The sequence below is a fragment of the Notamacropus eugenii genome, chromosome 1 (genome assembly GCF_028372415.1).
Source record: "Notamacropus eugenii isolate mMacEug1 chromosome 1, mMacEug1.pri_v2, whole genome shotgun sequence".
In the NCBI taxonomy this organism is placed as follows: Eukaryota; Metazoa; Chordata; class Mammalia; order Diprotodontia; family Macropodidae; genus Notamacropus; species Notamacropus eugenii.
Window position 1 is genome coordinate 104181611 of NC_092872.1, and position 14151 is coordinate 104195761.

The window sequence follows — 14151 nt, forward strand, 5'->3', positions numbered from 1 at the left end:
CCTGTCCTATACATAGGAAATGTACATACAGAATCTTAAAGCTGAAATTAATTTCATTGGAACCCCTTATTTTAACACTGAGGCACAGAGAAGGAAAATCATTGGCCCAAATTCATTTTCACACAGTAAATTGAAGAACTGGAATTTGAATCCAGATCCATCAAAATCCAGGGTTCTGTCTTGTGTAGTTAGGGTCTTTTAAATATCTGTATAAATTGATTTTGCTTAGCAAACTCAGTTTCATAGATAATATAGAGGTAAGCTTCAGTGTAGTCATGCTGAAATTCCAGATTCTAAAGTTATTAAGGATTATTTTGCCTTCTTTTCTCTTTAATCTCTTTGTCTGCCCCTTTCCTACCATTTTTTTCCTTTCTCCTCTTCCCATTTTTCCTCCACTTTGAGCACAGTTCAACAAATTCCAGGTTTCCTTTTTAACATGAAAGGAAAGCATTAGGTTTTGCTATGAGTAATGAGAGGTTAGGTAAGTACAGGATGACTCTGCTATGACATCTTTCCTAGGGAGAGAGACTCTCTTTGTCACTGAACCCAGAGAAGGGCTCTCTCTCAAGCTTATGGTATGCCCTACAGCAAGGAATATGCCAGTCCTATCATAGACCAAGCTCATAAGATCTAAACTCATTCTCTATCCCCACCGCCTCCACAGTTCATTTTGGGCTGTGCTGACCTTGAGACCTGAATTCTTTCTCATCCGGAGCCGGCCCATCCACATGTCCGTGAGCAGCATCTGGCTGCAGGTGTGGGCGATGAAGTCTCGGTGCTTGGCAGCCACCGCAAGCTGCAGGCATGTGGCATTACTCCAGTTCTTCAGCTCATAGGTCAGCAGTTTCATTGCCAGCTGCTCATCCTGCTTGTAGGACTGGTCCAGCAGCTCCACAGCCAACTGTCCGAAGTCCCTGCAACGTCGAAGGTAATAGGAGGATTGAAGAGAGGGGGGAGAGGTGATAAGAAATGGAAACCAGGGATAGACCTCCAAAGTGGCTGTTGAGCTGCAGTGGTATGATGGGAAAGATCACCGGACTGGGAGTCAGGACACTTGGGGTTCAAGTCCCAGCTTGGCCATGTTTATGACTTTTGGCCTCAGTTATCTCCTCTGTAAAATAAAGGAGCTGAATTAAATGATCTCAAGAGTTCTATGCTCCGTGATTTATCCATTCCTTCCAGTTCTATGATCTATATTCTCCCTAAGGCCAGAGTTAAGAGCTCAGAGGAATATGAGAGATGACTTGGAGCTGACCATACCTGAATCTGTATTCTCATTTAAGGTAGAGATGATAATATCAGCCACCTCATCAGGTTGTTGTGAAGAACAAATGAGATGCATATTTTACAGATTTGCAGACCTTAGAGTACTAAGTAAATGTTATCATGATCAAGCGGAATTTGGATTATTCTGCCCAGAAGCAGGCGCCACACTGCAGCGGGGAGGTAGCCCTGGGTTCTTCAAAGCTATTACAATAATGGTAATAATAGCCAGCATTTACAGAACATTTGAAGGCTTGTGAAGTGTTTTATATATATATTGCCTTGTTTGATCCTCACAATAAAACTATGAAATAGGTGCTGTTATCACCCCCATTTTACAGATGAGGAAACTAAGGCTCAGACAAGTTAAGGGACTTGTCCAAGGTCACACACATCTAATAAATGTACAAGGCAGGCCTTGAATTAAGGTCTTCCACATTACAAGTTCCGTGATCTATCTGTTATACCAATTAGCTATCTCAGATATCCAACAAGCTAGAAAACTTTTGATATAGACCCAGTGATAAATTGGCTCTTTATCTTTGAAGAACTAGAACCAGAGTGGCTCTTCAACTGATAAGTTACAGAACAATGATGATGATAATTTTTTTTTTAGCCACTGAAACACACAAACACCATAGACAAGGGGTGAGCTGGAACCTGCAGACTCAAGGGCCACATGCAGCCCTCTAGGTCCTCAAGTTCATCCCTTTGACTGAATCCAAACTTCACAGGACAAATTCCCTTAATAAAAGGATTCCTTCTGTAAAACTTGAACTCAGTCAAAAGGCCTTACCCAAGGACGTAGAAGGCTACATATGACCCGGCCGCAGGTTCCCCACCCCTGCCATAGACTAAAGTACATAGTGATTGTGATCTATATAGTAGGAAGTAATGAGTTATCACTCTAGTGAAATCATTGATCCTTAGAGTTTAAGAAGGAGGGAATGTACAATCATAAGGTATATTCACCATTGATTATTCAACAAGAGGGAATGGATATTAAACTGAACCATGAGGGACCTATGTTAGAATATTTTGATGATAAAGTGGTTACCAGCGGTTAACTGAGGAAAGTGGTAGGATCTTTCTCTTGGAAATCCTTAAAAGTGAAGAAGGCTTTCACTTGTCTGGAAGAGCTTCAGTTTGTTTAATTCCCTGTGATTTCTGCTGGTTTCAGTAGAAGTGCTAGTGGGGAGATGGGGAAAGTTCTTCTGGTGATGGGCCAGCATGGGAAAGACACATGAAGGTGAAGGAGATAGAGCCTTGGACTTGGAAGTCAAACCTGCACTCAGATACTTGCTAGTTGCTCAATCCTTGGCAAGTTATTTAACTTCTCTCAGTCTCAGTTTTCTCATCTGTCTCATTAAATCTAAAATCATTCTCTACCTTTATCTCCTCCACAGTTCATTTTAGGCTGTGCTGACCTTGAGACCTGAATTCTTTCTATCCAGAGCCAGCCCATCCACATATCTGTGAGTATTTTGAGGATCAAATGAGGTGTGTTTGCAGAGTCCTACTATTTCTACCTTCAGAATGTCTCTAATACATATCCCCTTCTCTGACTGTCATCACTTTGGTGAAGGTTCTCATCACTTCATGCCTGAACTATTGCAAGAGCCTTCCAGCTGGTCTTCTGACCATCTTCCACTTACCTGTCAATGATTTTCTATTTGTCATATATTTCTATTATGTCAGTGTGACTCCCTTACTCAGACTCCAGTGACTTTCTATTTCCTCCAGAATCAAATTAAAAAAACCCTCAACAAACCACCATTTGACTTTTAAGGCCTTTCACAACTTGGCCCCTCTTTATCTTTGTGGTCTATTTATGCTTTAACTTCTTTCCATATAAGCTATAATCAAATGACATTGGCCTTCTTGTTCTTTGCACTTAACACCCAGCTTTCGACTCATGGTTTTTTTAAAAATTATTTTATTTGTTTTCAGTGTTCTACAGTCATTTCCATATATCTTAGATTTTTTTTTCCCCTTCCTTTCCCCTTCTTTCCCCCTACCTCCCCACTCCCTCCCTGAGACAGCATACAATTTTATATAGGTTCTACACATACATTCCTATTAAAAACATTTTCACCTTAGTCATGTTGCATAGAAGAATTAAAATGAATGGGAGAAATCATAAAAAAAAAAAAAAACAAAACAAGACATAATACAAAAGAAAATGGTCTGCTTCATTCTGTGATGGAATTCCATAGTACTTTCTCGGGATGTGGAAGGCAATTTGCCTCCAGAGTCCACTGGGAATTTTTTAAGTCCTTGCATTGCAATGAAGTACTAAGTCTACCAGAAAAAGTCTTCGCACACTGTGGTTGTTGCTGTGTACAAAGTTCTCCTGGTCCTGCTCCTTTCATTCAGTATCGGTTCATATAATAAGTCTTTCCAGGCCTCTCTGAAGTCTTCCTGTTCATCATTTCTTATAGCACAATAGTATTCCATTACATTCATATACTATAATTTATTTAGCCATTCCCTGATTGATGGGCATCCCCTTGATTTCCAGTTTTTGGCCACCACAAAGAGGGATGCTCTAAATATTTTTGTACATGTGGGACCATTTTTATGATCTCTTGGGGATACAGTCTTAGGGACTCATCGTTTTTACTGGATGTCCCCCAAGCTTGGAATGTTTTCCCTCCTCACCTCATCCTACCAGCTTTCTTAAAAACTCTGCTCAAATTTTACCTTCTGCAGGAAGGCTTCTCCAATTGCCCCTCTCTCCTTAGTGTAAGTGACTTCCCGCTGAGATTACCTCCGATTTGTCCTGTATACCTACGTAGTTGTTTGCACGTGGTTTTTCCCATTAGAGTGTGAACTCTGTATTCAGGTTCAGAAATCAGAGCAACTGCTTTTGCCCTCCTTTGTATTACCAGAATTTAAGCATGCTTTCAAAGTGCTATATGCCATATGTCAGAAAACATTTATTAATTGCCACTATGTTCAGGCATTGTGCCATGCACTTGGGGTTACAAAGAAAGGCAAAGGACAGTCCTTTCTCTCAAGGACCTCATAGTCTAATGGGTAAGCAACATGTAAACTAGGTACTGAGGCAGAAAGAGGATAGTTCAGGACAAGACTACTTGAAATGCTCTCCTTTTAGTTAAAAAACAAACAAACAAACAAAAAACTTTTCCCCTCTAGAGGATATAGGGTTCTGGAGTCAAAAGTATATTAGGAACCATTTAATTTTATGGATGGTAAATCTCATTTTACAGATAAGGGAATTAAGGTTGAAAGAGGTCAGGCTATTTACCCAAGGACACACAGGTACTAAATCGTGGAGCTGATATTTGAATACAGGTTTTCTCTCTCCGAATCAGATGACTGACCTTTCCCCTATTCTATGTTTTGTTAGCTCTGTTTCAATATCTCCTATCTGAGCTATTACTTTGACATTAAAAATAATTTTTGCATCACCTATCCAGAAACCTGATTAGATTCCCAATGTTAAGTGCTAATGGGCTGATACTTCACATGTGGCATTGTTGGACATACACTCAGTTTGGCAGGTTTCTGTCCCCCTACACTGTTGTTAGTCAATTATCAGGCTGTTGTGGAAATAGAGACCACCCATCCAAGTTTGGCTGAGAGTAATAAAGCATAGGGAATTGGTACTAGCAGCAAGGCAGCTCTACCAATCAGCATAGCCTAAGGGAACAATAGTTATTCAATCATCACAAACTAGGGGAGGGGAAATGCCCAGTTATTTCAGATCAGGGATTATCGGAACCAGCAGTTGTATCCCACCTGTTGCTAATTCTTATTTCCATATAGCTACTGCATCAGTGGATGGAAGCTGTCTAGTGTTTTGACAGTAAGCCTGGATTGTAGTTGCAGTGGGATTACTTCCAGCATCCCTGGACCCTGTCCCAGAAGCTATGGATGACCCATCCATTCTGCTCTGACTGTGTGATTTTCATGGGTCATACCCAAGGTCACTGGCTCAAAACAAGACCAACCTGTCATATGTATTTCCCAGAAGGACAAGTTATTGTTGCAGGGTCCAGTTAGTTTACATGTGCTTAGGAATGGAGCTTTTCTTGGAGGAAAAATTTCTTGTAGATTGGTAGTTTATTATGAAACTTGGCTCACAGCCTTGAACCTGAGACAAAACAATCTGAGAAACATATTTATTTGTGAACAGTCAGGAGCAGAATAGAAGAACAAATTTGACCCTTATACTTAAGCTTTTCAGTTGGTAACTGGGGACTTGGTTGAGATTAACCTTGGGTTTTGCCTTCAGTTCTCATTCTTCCCTTTGATGGAACACTGGCGTTCTTTTTCTGAAGTTAGAAATGCTTCACATGTTTTCAGCCTATGGGTCTCTTTTTCATGCCGCTGCTGTTACACTCTGAGATTGTACAAAGAGCAGAATCAAGGGGTCTGGAAGACTGCTGAGATAAAAAAGACCTCTTCTTACAAAGACGAGCCTAACCAGAATGAGGTAAAGCTGCAAATCTTCGAATCCTGCTTTGCTCTGGAGAGTTGGCTGGCCCTTGTGAGGAGATCCAAGAAATTCCACTAAGCAGCCAACTCCTGGGATACCGTTCTAAATCTTTGCTCTGGGGCTTGACCCAGCCCTCATTCATACCTATCTATTTGCATATTAAGGGACCAGCTTCTGTGTTCAGAACTAAAAGAAATAGAGAACTGTGGTGCCTGATGGCAGGCTTCTAGGAGGCGGGATAGGATTCTGGTGAGCATTCTAGTCTGATAGAGGATGCATGGATATTGACCATATGATCAAGAGGGGAGTTTAGGAGAAGTAGGGCATATGTTGTTTCTCTTGTCACTGTTTCATTGGGAGAATTACAGTGACCTTCCTCCTACCTCAAAGCCCTGATAGGCAGTTGGCAGGGAAGGGAAACTAAGGAAGAATTGGATAATGACTGATCACTGTAATGAGCAGTCATGACTTCAGAAAACTGATGGTGATGTATGTCATTGAGGTAGTAGAGATGCAGAATGAGACGTACATTTTTACACATGGTCAATATATTGAATTGTTTTGCTTGAGGGACTCTATTGCGAATCAGGCTTCTTGCTACCCTCTTTCCTCTTCATCCCCTTTCAATTCAGTAACACTGACCTCTGCTGATTCTCAACCAAGACACTCCATGTTCTCATTCTGGGAATTTTCACTGGTTGTCCCTCATGCCTAGAATGCTTTTTCTCAATTTAAGTGCCTTTCCTTTGTTGACTATTTCCAGTTTATCCTGTATATAGCTTGTTTGTACATAGTTTGCCTTTTACCTCTCTTATTAGACTGTGATCTTTTGCTCTCACTGGGTATCCTCAGTGCTTGACATATAATAGGTTTTTAGTAAATATTTTTTGATTGAGGGGGAAGTAGAGAGATGTATTAAAAAGAAAAGAATGACAGTTAAAAACAGAAGTGGCTAATGCCAACCACCTGGGCAATTTATCCTGCTTCACCTTTAATTTTATTAACTTTTTTTTTCTAGTTTCTCAGTACTTTTTCAGCAATCTTTCAGCTGTCCAGCAACCATGTTTATTTTCTGCCTACAATGGCAGAATTGAAACTTCTCTAGTCTCCAAAAAATTGCCATTTTTTTTTTACAGCTAGAATTCATTAAATAAGTTATTTAAAAACCAGTAATTTCATTGGAACCTCCCTTTGTGGTGCCACATCAGATAGGGTGTCAGATTTAGAGCTGGAAGAGGCTTTACTGGACGTCTAGTTCAATCCTCTTATTTAATTGATGAGGAAACTGAGGCTTAGAGAATTTATATGACTTGCCCAGGATTATACAGTTAGTAAATATCATAGTCGGGATTTAAGCTCAGGTCTTTCTGTCTCCATACCCAGCATTCTATTCACTATATCACATTATCTCTACATGAGTGGCAGAGAGTGGGAGTATTAACTGCTCTGATTGGATCACTAGGTCAAAAGATAATATTGGTTAACCTGTGAATTGGTATAACCATTCTGGAAAGCAGTTTGGAATCATGCAAAGAAAAGTGACTAACATATCTAAAAATGTTAAAAAGAAAAATGACTAACATATGACTAACATAAAAAATTCTTTGACCCAGAGTTTCCACTGATAGGCATATACTTCAAGGAGGTCATTGACAAAAATAAAAGTTGGGTATATATCACAATATTGATAACAGCAACCAAGTAGATTCCAATTAATGGCTAATGGCTAAATAGATTGTACATGAATGTAATGGAATATTACTGTGCTATAAAAAATGAGCATGATGAATACAGAGAAATGTAGAAAAATGTACATGAACTAATTCAAGTGAAGTAAGCAGAGTCAAGAAAACCACATATGGAAGGATCGCAACAATATAAATGAGATCAACAACCAGAAAGAACTGAAATGGAATGTTGTAAAATTAGAGAACAAGCTTGGCTCTGAGTAAGAGGGATGACAAGACTGTCCAGCCCCACTTTGCAGAAGTCAGAGTATAAAATGCTGCATATCAGACTATTGCAAAGGGTTGATCAGTTTTTTGTTCCCTCACCTTTTTCTTTCTTTTTAAAAATTATTATAAGGGGGAAGGGAATCCAGGTGATATAAAAACAAAGGCTACCAATAAAAATCTATTTTTTAAAAAAGGAACATTATGGTTAGAACAGCACTAGGGATTGTTCTGCCAAATGTGTGAACCAAGACATAATTTCTTTATCTTCTTCACTCATTTGCTAAAATTAACCTGGATCCAAATGCTGCTTAATTCTCTTTTGCACTTTAATATTTTCACAGAACCAAGGAGATATGAGGGTCTTCAGGGTCCTCTAGTTCATCCCTTAACAGATCATGAATTTTATTTATAAAATCTTCAGAAAGTCATCAGTCTTTTGCATTTGACATTTCTTCTTCTGCCTCCTTGTGCTGAATGTTTGGAATAGATTCCCTCTTAACCCTCTGCTTCTGAGGATCCTTAGCCCCCTTTAAGGCTCAACTTGGGTGTTACTTTCTGTGGGAGACCTTTTATGATTCATTAACTCTCCTTCCTCAAATTAGATTGCATTTATTTGTCTGTTTCATAGTTTATCCCCCCAATAGAGGGTGCATGGATATTAACTATAATACGATCAGAAGGAGGGGAGTTTAGGAGAAGAAGGGGGTCTGTTGTTTCTCTTGTCACTGTTTCATTGGGAAAATTATCAGTGTTCTCCCCCCCTCTCCCCACCCCAATAGAAGGTAAGATGCTGGAAAGCAAGGACTGGTTTTTGTTTTGTATCTGCATTGCTTAGTATAGTACCTAGGCCTATGTTTCTCCTATGGTTACAGTAGGGGATCTGGCTCAAAAGCTCTTGAAATCCTTGACATTTTTAATCCTCGGATCTTACTAGGGATCGCATACTAAGCTATCCAGCTTTCTAGAACTGTTTCCTTTCAAATCACATAAAGGGTTTGGACTCTAAGGCCTCTGAAGGACTCGTTGCTTTTTGTCCTTGGACACTTGTGGGTGCACGTACAATGTTCATTAGAAATTCTAGGTCTCAGTTGCGGAGCCAAGATGGCAGAGTAGAAGGACCTACATATGCTAGCTCTCCACCCATAGCCCATAAAATACCTGTAAAGAAAGACTCTCAACAAATTCTAGAGCAGCAGAAGCCACAGAACAACAGAGTGGAGGAGATTTCCAACCCAGGGTAACCTGAAAGCCTGACAGGAAACGACTGTCGAATAGGACGGGGAGTGGAACCCAGCCCAGCCTTGACCACGTGGCTTGGCTCTGGGAGGAGGATGAGAGCAGGCTATGGGGGCAGAATCCTCAGTCGCAGTAGCAGTGGTTCGAAGATCCCTCAACCCACAGGCGCCAAAGGTCAGTGACAGGGTTTTTTCAGCTGGCCAAGAAGGGAGAAGGGCCTTCCAATAGCTCTGGCCTCAGGCAGGGGCCGCAGAGGTCACATTGGGCAGGTGGCAGCAGTTCCCACAGCAGCCCCTACAGCAGCCTGCATCCATTGTTGGATCGTAAAACCCCTGGGGGCACTGAGCAGCTGATTGTTATCTCAGCCCTGTGTAGAGGCCCTGCAGCAGCTGATCTTTATCTCATACTGAATGGCAGCCCTGCCCCCACAGCTTATTTGAATCTCAGCCCCCAGTGCTGGCTTGGCAGAACTGGAGGCCAGGTGGTTGTGAAGAGGAAACTCTGCTAAGATTCTGGGCACACAAATCTCTTTCTGCTCCCAGATCAGTGTACACGCTTGATTGTGCCACCTTGGAGGAACTGAAATATTACAGATCCCCAGAGTTTACCCTCCTCCTAACAAAGGACCCAAAAGTCAAGTAACTGGTTGGGAAAATGCCCCAAAAAGGGAAAAAAAATAAGACTATAGAAGGTTACTTTCTTGGTGAACAGATATCTTCTCCCATCCTTTCAGATGAGGAAGAACAATGCTTACCATCAGGGAAAGATATAAAAGTCAAGGCTTCTGTACCCCAAACATCCAAAATAAATATTCAATAGTCTCAGGCCGTGGCTCAAAAAGGATTTTGAAAATTAAGTAAGAGAGGTGGAGGAAAAAGTGGGAAGAAAAATGAGAGAGATGCAAGAAAGCATGAAAAGAGGGTCAATACCTTGCAAAAGGAGACCCCAAAAAATGCTGAAGAAAATAATACCTTTAAAAATAGGCTAACTCAATTGGCAAAAGAGGTTCAAAAAGCCAATGAGGAGAAGAATGTTTTAAAAAGCAGAATTAGCCAAATGGAAAAGGAGGTTCAAAAGCTCACTGAAGAAAATAGTACTTTCAAAATTAGAATGAAACAGATGGAAGCTAATGACTTTATGAGAAACCAAGAAATCACAAAACAAAACCAAAAGAATGAAAAAATGGAAGATAAGGTGAAATATCTCATTGGAAAAACAACTGACCTGGAAAATAGATCCAGGAGAGACAATTTAAAAATTATGGGACTACCTGAAAGCCATGATCAAAAAAAAGAGCCTAGACATCATCTTTCATGAAATTTTCAAGGAAAACTGCCCTGATATTCTAGAACCAGAGGGAAAAATAAATGCTGAAAGAGTCCACTGATCACCTCCTGAAAGAGAGCTGAAAAGAGAAACTCCTAGGAGTATTGTAGCCAAATTCCAGAGTTCCCAGGTCAAGGAGAAAATATTGCAAGCAGCTAGAAAGAAACAATTCAAGTATTATGGAAATACAATCAGGATAACACAAGATCTAGAAGCTTCTACATTAAGGGATCAAAGGGTATAGAATATGATATTCCAGAAGTCAAAGGAACTAGGACTAAAAGCAAGAATCACCTACCCAGCAAAACTGAGTATAATACTTCAGGGGAAAAAATGGTCTTTCAATGAAATTGAGGACTTTCAAGCATTCTTGAGGAAAGACCAGAGCTGAAAAGAAAATCTGACTTTCAAACACAAGAATCAAGAGAAGTATGTAAAGGTAAATAGCAAAGAGAAGTCATAAGGGACTTACTAAAGTTGAACTATTTACATTCCTACATGGAAAGGCAATATTTGTAACTCTTGAAACTGTTTTCAGTGTCTGGGTAGTTGGTGGGATTACACACACACACACACACACACACACACACACACACACACACAGACAGAGAGCACAGGGTGAGTCAAATGGGATGGGATCATATCTTAAAAAATGAAATTAAGGGGTGAGAGAGAAATATATTGGGAAGAGAAAGGGAGAAATGGAATGGGGCAAATTATCTCTCATAAAAGAGGCAAGTAAAAGACTTTTCAGTGGAGGGAAAAAGGGGGAAGGTGAAAGAAAAAACATGAAGCTTACTCTCATCACATTCAACTAAAGGAAGGAATAAAATGCACACTCATTTTGGTATGAAAACCTATCTTACAATACAGGAAAGTGGGGGAGAAGGGGATAAGCAGAGTGGGGGGGATGATGGAAGGGAAGGCAATGGGAGGAGGGAGCAATTAGAAGTCAAAACTCTTGGGGAGGGACAGGATCAAAAGAAAGAGTAGAAGCAATGGGGGACAGGATAGGAGGGAGGGAAATGTAGTAAGTCTTACACAACACGACTATTATGGAAGTCATTTGCAAAACTACAATATATGGCCTTTATTGAATTGCTTGCCTTCCAAAGGGAAGGGGTGGGGAGGGAGGGAGGAAGAGAAGTTGGAACTTAAAGTTTTAGGAACAACTGTTGAGTATTGTTCTTGCATACAACTAGGAAATAAGAAATACAGTAATGGGGCATAGAAATTTATCTTGCCCTACAGGACAAAAGAGAAGATGGGGATAAGGGAAGGGAGGGGTGTTACAAGGGAGGGCAGATTGGTGATAGAGGTAATTAGAATGCTCGGCGTTTTGGGGTGGGGGGAGGGGAGAAATGGGGAGAAAATTTGGAACTCAAAATTTTGTGAAAATGAACATCGAAAACTTCAAATAAGTAAATAAGTAAATTAATAAATAATAAATAAATAAATGATAAAAGAGAAATTCTAGGTGTCGGTCTCAGGTAGAATCCATGGAGGGGGCCTTTAGTGAAAATGCTTTTCATTTTCAATGGCCAAGCTCCGCTTAATGGCTGGCTTAGAGTGATTATCAGTAGTAACAGTTTCTCTTTCCCTCCCAGCTTCATTTAGTTATTTTTTTTTGCTCATTAAAAGGCCCATTCCCTGACTACTTCTTAAAGAGGCCTAGTCACTCAATGGGCATTACGTCCCTCTAAGAGAGTATCTGAAGAGGCCAAGTTTCCCCACTGCATCCTGGGTCATCTCCAGTCATTCTGATGAATATCTGGTCACTGGATTCAGATGGCTCTGGAGGAGAAGTGAGGCTGGTGACCTGCACAGCCCTCCCTCACTCAAAACAAAGTCAAGTGCAAATCATGTCATCATTTCTCTGATGGCATGGCCTTCTTCGGCAATGAAGGATGAACACAACAACCATGCATATGGTAAATGCTTACTAAAACCTGGCTGAAATCAACTGAATTTTGGAGACCAAGGGATGACTCAGTCATCCAGTTTGAGTCATAGTAGAAAACTTCACATAAAGTGAAAAATAAATATCCTCCTAAAGAATCCATTTGTGTTTCTCATTTGCATTCCTAGTTATTAGCAAGGTGCATGACAAGGAATATTTTTAGAATCAGCTATTTGTTCTTTTTGTGGAGCTTTGTCTTCTCCTTCTCAGACACTCTCTGGGCTAGGTTGGTGTGACTGGCCCCTAAAAATCCACCTTCTGTAATTACACTTCTTTTGCCAGAGATTTAGCAGTTGAAACCAACTCAAATGAAGCTCACTTTGGGCAACCTGGGTAAGTTGGTAAGTAAGTAAGTAACTAAGTAAGAGTCAGAGCTCTATTCTTTTAGACTTATCCTTTCCTCCCTTCTCATACCTATATGAGCCTACCTGGAGTTGTGGTTCAGCTCCTGGGAGATGTCATCCACCATGTCATTTTCTGATGCCTCATGAGCCATAGCTTTGCACAGTTTACAGGCTACCAGTGCTTTGGCCATGGCTTCTTCCCCATGTTGCCAGAAGAATAAGGCCATCTTCTGCCTCTTCATCAGGACAGCCCATACCATGAGCTCGTGGAAAGGGAAAGGGAAATGGTTGATCTCAGGGTCATCCAAATCAATGTCAACTTCTTCTTCTCGCTTTTTGGTGGTCTTTCTTCCTCTCCTCAAGGGAACATCATCCTATAAATCAAGAGAAATAAAATGGAATTTGAAATAATAGTGAGCTGAATTTCTTTCTGGATTTTTGGGTGGTGATGGGGAGGAACAGTAATATTTAGGAATGTCATTTTCTCCTTGCTTCAACTTCCTGTGTTTAAAAATCCTGCCAATATCACACCATTGAATCCTCCTCTCTCCTTTTTTCTCTGTATCAATCACAAGGAACATTCTCTCTCTTCCTTTTTGATTCTCTGTCTTTTTTTCCTGTTGTCTGATTCTACTGGATTTAATTAACTAAATCTACTATTAGTCATCCAATTCCATTTTGTTTTCTACTCTTTGACTATATATTATTCTGTTACTTTTTACCTTAACTCAATTTCTTCCACCCATAGAGTACCATCAACCTAAACATATTATTTAAGCATATTTTAATTAGTAAATTAACACTCCCATGTTATACGCTTGATTGAATATGAATAAATAGGGTCTATCCTCGCTGAGTAGAAAATCCCATACTGCACTACAATTCCAAGATTCTTTTCAATTCCAAGTATCTATATTGAACTTTATTATTGTCTTAAATTTTTATTCTATATAATTTACTTAGGATTAGGTTACAATGATTTTTCTTTTTAAAGATTCTATTTTTTTCTTTTGTTTTTCAGTGATTATTTATAATGCATATGGACAGCTATATCTTATCAATTAAAATACATACAAGTCATTCTTTGTCTTGCTTATATTCAAATGTCCTTATAAACAAATAAAGGAAAATGAAATACCTGCTAGATGTATATCTGAATTATATTTTGCTTTGGATCTTGTACTTTTTTCAATTGTCTCCAAGGCTATTTCACTAACTGGAGTTTATATATTACATAATCCAAGATTTACAAAAAAACATGGAAGTCATCTAGACCAATGAAAACTTCCATAAAAATGCCCTCTAAACCTGGTGTCAAACTCAAATAGAAACAGATCCTTGCTGACCTCATACTGACTTAGAAAACCACTAATTAACATTATCTATGTTGCATTACTTTTTTACACACATTTCTCAGTTACATTTTAATCTAGTTGGTCCCCTTTTGGGGCTTTTGCTGGTGCAAGTTTGTCACTTCTGCTGTGTAACATCTTTGAGTAGGGATTTTCTAGCTGATACCTGAAAACCTCCAAGGCACCCCCTTCTGTTTTTAGTTGGCAGTAATGATGAGGAAGTCTTTCCTTATAGAGACCTTCAGTCTGC

At 39.8% G+C, this 14151-nt stretch overlaps 1 protein-coding gene across 1 annotated transcript in view; it reads right to left on the bottom strand.

Annotated features, from left to right (window-relative positions):
• Nucleotides 1-14151, bottom strand: part of TRPM3 (transient receptor potential cation channel subfamily M member 3) — a 457883-nt gene that overhangs the window by 108626 nt on the left and 335106 nt on the right. Inside the window, exons 15-16 of the mRNA XM_072611419.1 lie at nucleotides 12634-12923; nucleotides 686-914 (exon numbers count right to left, since the gene is read on the bottom strand). Coding sequence (XP_072467520.1) covers nucleotides 686-914; nucleotides 12634-12923 — 519 coding nt within the window. The remainder of the gene's footprint in view (nucleotides 1-685; nucleotides 915-12633; nucleotides 12924-14151) is intronic.